The 6000-nt window shown below is 39.6% G+C and overlaps 1 protein-coding gene across 16 annotated transcripts in view; it reads left to right on the forward strand.

Moving 5' to 3' along the window:
• Spag9 (sperm associated antigen 9) overlaps window positions 1-6000 on the forward strand; it is a 132020-nt gene that overhangs the window by 110695 nt on the left and 15325 nt on the right. For all 16 annotated transcript variants that reach the window (XM_029545946.1, XM_029545949.1, XM_029545947.1 and 13 more), the window contains 2 exons: window positions 2961-3109; window positions 4823-4994. In XM_029545946.1, the coding sequence (XP_029401806.1) occupies window positions 2961-3109; window positions 4823-4994 (321 nt within the window). The remainder of the gene's footprint in view (window positions 1-2960; window positions 3110-4822; window positions 4995-6000) is intronic.

Genomic DNA, 6000 nt, shown 5'->3' on the forward strand with positions numbered 1-6000 from the left:
AAAGATTTATAGCCCTGGCTAGCCTGAAACTTGTTGTGTAGACCAGGCTGGCCTTAAACTCACAGAGATTCATTTGTTTCTGCCTCCTGAGTGGAGGCTTTAAAAGTACATGCTATCACACACAGCCTTAACCCTTTTTTAAAAATTATTTATTTATTTTTAATTTTATAAGCATTAACTGATATACTACCTGCATGCATGTCTATGTAATAGAGTTGGATTCCCCTAGAACTGGAGTTACAAACAGTTGTGTGAGCTGCTATATGGGTGCTAGAAATATAACCCAGGTCCTCTGGAAGAGCAGCCAGTGCTCTTACCTCTGGGCCATCTCTCCAGCTCTGCCCTAATTTTCTAAAAATTAAGAAATAATTTCTGTCTATTTCATTTGAGAAAAATTTTGTTTTGTTTGAGAAAGAGTCTCATTCTATAGCCCAGATTAGCCTAGAGTTAACATTCTTCTTATCTTAACCTCCCAGTACTGAAAAGGGGGGTGTGGGTGAAGAATAAAATCTGGAGTGTAAGGCAGATAAATAGATAGATGATTGATTGATTGATTGATAGGTAGATAGGAAGGAAGGAAGAATAAATAAATAAATAAATTCGTGCCACCAAGCCTGGCTTAAAAACATTACTTTTAGATTTATTTACTTTTTAAAAAAATCTATGTGTATGCATGCGTCTCTATGAGTTTACATGCACTACAAATATGTATGTTCCTACAGAAGCCAAAGGGTATCAGATTCATTGGAACTGTAGTTATAGGCAGTTGTGAGTCATCTGTGGATGCTAGGAACCAAACATGGTTTGCAAGAGCAGGAAGTGCTCTTAATTGTTTCTAGCTCATAAGCCCCCAGTTATCTTTCAATTGAGTACAGTTTAATCATTTTTCCTATTACATTATTTTTACAATTATAGGTAAAGATGTAGTGACTTGAGAAAGTCTGTCTCAAATAGGGTGAATTAAGGAAAATCTGTATCATTATAACTAACCTTGCTATGTGTGTCATCCAAAAATAATTATCCACTAGGTTGAAGGTCAAGCAAAAAGGAAAACTATGTAAAAAGGAAAACTAATTGGGTTTTAATGAAATCCTCTGTCCTTATTAGCATACAGATGTGTTAGGGAGATGATACTTAGGCTCCTGGGACGGATTTATATGTAGAGATTGCTTGTTAATGACTGTGTCATCACAGAGAGGAGGCTGTATGTCCCCATCTCTGGTCTTCTCTAGAATTTTCTGTATTTAAACTTCACAAGCTGTGGCTTAGTTAGGGTTTTACTTTTATGAACAAACACCATGACCACGTCAACTCTTATAAAGGACACACATTTAATTGGGGCTGGCTTACAGGTTCAGTGGCTCAGTTTATTATTATCAAGGTGGGAGCATGGCAGAGTCCAGGCAGGCACGGAACAGGAGGAGCTTTGAGTTCTATATCTTCATCCAAAGGAAGCTAGGAGCAGACTGAATTCCAAGTGGCTGGGAAGAGGGTCTTAAAGCCCACTTCCACAGTGACACACTTCCTCCAACAAGGCCACACCTCCTAACAGTGCTACTCTCTGGGCCAAGCATCTTCAAATCACCACACACTCTTATGAGGAATTCTGTTGTCTTCTTCTTTACTTGACAGTAATGAAGGAAACTGAGGCCAGCATTTTAATCACTTACTCACATACCCTTAGTCAGTGAAAAGACTGAAAAAAGTGAAATAATAGAAGTTTTGATAAGTAGAAAAATTATATTTGCAGAATAAAACAAAATTTATACACACACACATATGGGATCAATATCAAGTCTTGCTATTGGGTTCAAAAGAGCAAGAGATTTCTAAGGAGTCAGGATTATCTAAAGGTTGACTATCAGCTCAGTAAGATGTGATTAATGCTAAAGCCTCCAGAAACATAGTGTCTATCACTGGGCTGGTGATAATCCTACATATGCAATGGGATTCAATAAAGTGGAATTAACATGAAGGATTTGTAAAGAATGATAGGTATAACATACACAAGAATGCTTAGTTTGAAAAGATATAGAAAGCCAGGTGGTGATGGTGCACACCTTTAATTTCAGTACTCAGGAGGCAGAGGCAGGCAGATCTCTTAATTTTTGAGGCCAGCCTGGTCTAATGAGTGAGTTCCAGAACAGCCAAGGCTAAACAGCTTAGACCTGTGTCGAAAAACAAAAATAATAACAACAAAAACATAGAAATAAAGTCAGGGTTATATTTATTCATTGTCTTTCCATTAGGCAAAACTACAGACTAATGGGTGATTAAATGCATGTGTCATGTCAGCCCTCAGTGTTTTTAATTTCTCAGCATTTTGGATTTCAGATTTATAAATTATAGATACCCAGATTGTATGAATAGTTCCTAACATGTTAGCAATGAGTTGCCTTCAATTTCTTCCTAAGAATCCATCACAATGCAAGTAAGGAGATATAGCCCCCCTCCCCCAACTAACTATCTGTTCTTGTGCATGTTATGTGCAGGTACATGCTACTAGAGATTGGGCCCAGAGTCTTGCATGTGTGACACAAGTACTCTACCTCTAAGTCATGCCGCAAGCCCTAAGTCCATTCTAATTCTAAAAAAACTTACCATATTCAAACAAACTATGCCTGATTTGTCACAAAACTGCTTTTTCTTTTAAAACTAGATCTCAGTAAGTATCCATGGTTAGCCTGGAACTTACTATATAAACCAGGATGACCTTGAATTCAAAGTCTGCTTGCTTATGACTCCCAGTGGTGGGATAAAGGTGTGCACCACCATACCGAACTACATTATCACTTTAGGAAACATGCTTTAGTAGTGAGTGGCAGGTTGGAGCAGATGTTTTGTGATCTCTTCCAGCTTTGTAGCTTATACAGATAAAAGTATACTTAATATATGGTGCTTTGAGTACCTCATCAATAAAAAGTGGGATGATTAACTATAATCTGCTTCTTGTTTTAAAGATGGACAGTGGGATCTGTCAAACTATCACCTTTTAGACCTTGGACGTCCTCATCACTCCATACGATGCATGACTGTGGTACATGACAAAGTCTGGTGTGGCTATAGGAACAAAATCTATGTGGTTCAACCAAAGGCTATGAAGATAGAGGCAAGTTAACCTGTATTTTGGGTACATACTAAATTGGTATTCGCAGAGAGATGCTTTCCCAGCTCTGCATTTAAAGGGCACTTCAGATAGAGCTTTGGATGTCTTAGCTTTCTCTATTCCTTTACTTCCCTTGTCATTTTGGGCTATGAGGTTAGGAAATGATGGGGTTTTGGTTTTGTTTTTTGATTGTTTTTTTTTTTTTTTTGGTTGTCTTTGGTTCTATTTTATTTTGTTTTTAAGGACAGAGGATTCACACATAAAGGTTTGTATGTATTTGTGTATGTATTTTATTTGAGTATGTGTTTTTTGAGACAAAGTCTATCTACATAGTCCTGGCTATCCTGGAACTCACTATGTAGACCATGCTGACCTCAGAGATCCACTTGCTTCTGCCTCCTGAGTGCTGGGATGCTGTGTGCACCATCGTGCTGGTTGACTCTGCGGTTCCTGATATGTCTGGTCATACAAGGGTTGGTTGAGAGGATTCATGAGTTCCTTCGCCTCTACCCCATGTATGTTTACAATCTTCTGCATATGTATCACACACTGAGAAATAACATTACAGTGAAAGGCTTTATAAAAACAAGATTTTAAATTTTGGTCACAGTGTATCCATTCTTACTGTCTTAAGAAAATGACAATAGGAAAGTTTTAAGGTAAGACTTGTATTTCTTCCTGCCCATGTCTCATTTTCTTCCTTAGGAATCTCCTAGTTAGATAGTGCTATCTATGATGGCACCCTCCCATAACGAGGGTAAGGTAGCCTAGGCTAGCCCTTCTGCCAAATCCATTCCACAGGTAACCATTTGGTATTTATTTTTCATGGATGCTCCTTATACAACGATGTGGGTTCCTTTTAGTTTAGTTACCCATAGGATCTTAATTCTCATTGCTCTATAACAATGCCAAATCCTGACGCCACCTCTCTGAACACCATACATAGTCTGGATGGCCAGCATTGTTTATTTAAGGTAATCCCCTGTATAGTGCTGAAGCCCAGCTCCACTTGGTTCTGTTGTTGTCTCACTATTGAGCCACAATCTCACTCTGGCCATGAACTCACAGCAGGTCTCCTGTCTCAGACTTCCAAGTGCTAGGATTACAGGTGTTAGCCACCATGCCCAACTACTACTTGGTCCTTTGTTTTTATTGGGGGGGGAAGATATGGGGAGGATTGCATTCTGTGGTGGAAGAACTTATGGGGGGAACAGTCATACAAGATAAGCATATTTAGACTCCTTTAATAAACAGTCATCAGATTATTGGGCAGATTAGCAGGTTTTGGGGTTTTTGTTTTTGTTTTTTTTTAATGTGCTTTGGTGTTTTTGCCTCCATGTATGTTTGTATTGAGAATGTTGGATCCCCTGGAACTGGAGTTAGAGACAGTTGTGACCTGCCATGTAGGTGCTGGGAATTGAACCTAGGTCCTCTGGAAGAGCAGACAGTGCTCTTAACCACAGTTTAACCGTCTCCAGCCCCAGTTTAGTAGGTTTTAAATGACTTTCTGTGAGACAAAAGTAAGTTCATTAGTCAGGCATGATGGTACATGCCTTTAGTCCCTGCACTTAGGAGAAAGAAGCAGGCAGATCTCTGAGTTCAAGCTCAACCTGGTCTACATACAGTATGAATTCTAGAACAGCCAGGGCTACACAAGGAAACCTTGTCCTGAAAAACAAAACAGACAATAATTTCATTATTTAACATCTCTTCTAGAAATCATTTGATGCACATCCCAGGAAGGAGAGCCAAGTACGGCAGCTTGCATGGGTGGGTGATGGTGTATGGGTCTCCATTCGTTTGGATTCCACGCTCCGCCTCTATCATGCACACACATACCAACATCTCCAGGATGTGGACATTGAGCCTTATGTAAGCAAAATGTTAGGTAAGCTTCCAAAATGTTTCCTTTTTGAAAATCAGTGGGAGTGTTTTATTTTGGTTTGTTTATGCAGTGTTGTGGCACTAACTCAGGGCCTTGTATATATTGAGCAGGTGGTCTACAACTACAGTTCAACTTCACTCTCCTCTAATGCTCTGAGAGAGTCACTGAATAGTTAACTGTCATCACTGGAAGTATTGGACACATATGCCAATGAATAGCATGGTTCTCAACTAGAATCTGTTTTGTTTTTTTCTTTCTCTCCTCATTCCTTACGTCTTTTGATCACCTGAAACTCGGTCAAATTTGAAACTACTTAAAGTCAAGTGCTTTATCTTGATCACTATCACCTTAGTCCAGGTTACAGTCCTTTTCCCCATTTGATACCTTTGGGTTTCCTAACTTGCCTTCTTCTTTCTGTACTCTTCTGTTCTCTACATAGTAAATAATGGGCACACGTATTCTGATGCACTTTGACTCTAGCCTTTAGGCTAAGTGACCTTTGGATCACCACAAGGAGACATTACATGGTCTAGTCTAGTTTCCCTTCTCAGTCTACCCATATTGACAAGTTCATTCCATTTCAGGGCCTTCACGTATCCTGTGTATCCTCACATGTCCTGTATATCCTCACGTCTTGTGTATCCTCGTGTACACAGTGTGCCCTCACATATACCGTGTACCCTTTTATGTACTGTGTGCCTTCACATGTACTGTGTATCCTCACACGTACTATGTGCCTTCACATGTACTGTCTACCTTAATATGTGCTGTGTGCCTTCACATGTACTGTATATCCTCTGCCTTGAAATTTTTTCTTGGTCTTTGTTTACTTACTCTCAGGGTCTTCTGTCATATTGAAGAGGGACCTTTATTTATGTCCTATATTTAAAGAAAACAAAACAAAACAGGAACGACAGAGTCTCACTGTAGCCCAGGTTGGCCTCAAACTCACAGAGACCTTTGCCTCTGCCTCTGCCTCTCCCTCTCCCTCTCCCTCTCCCTCTCCCTC

The sequence above is a fragment of the Mus pahari genome, chromosome 14 (genome assembly GCF_900095145.1).
Source record: "Mus pahari chromosome 14, PAHARI_EIJ_v1.1, whole genome shotgun sequence".
NCBI classification, from domain to species: Eukaryota; Metazoa; Chordata; class Mammalia; order Rodentia; family Muridae; genus Mus; species Mus pahari.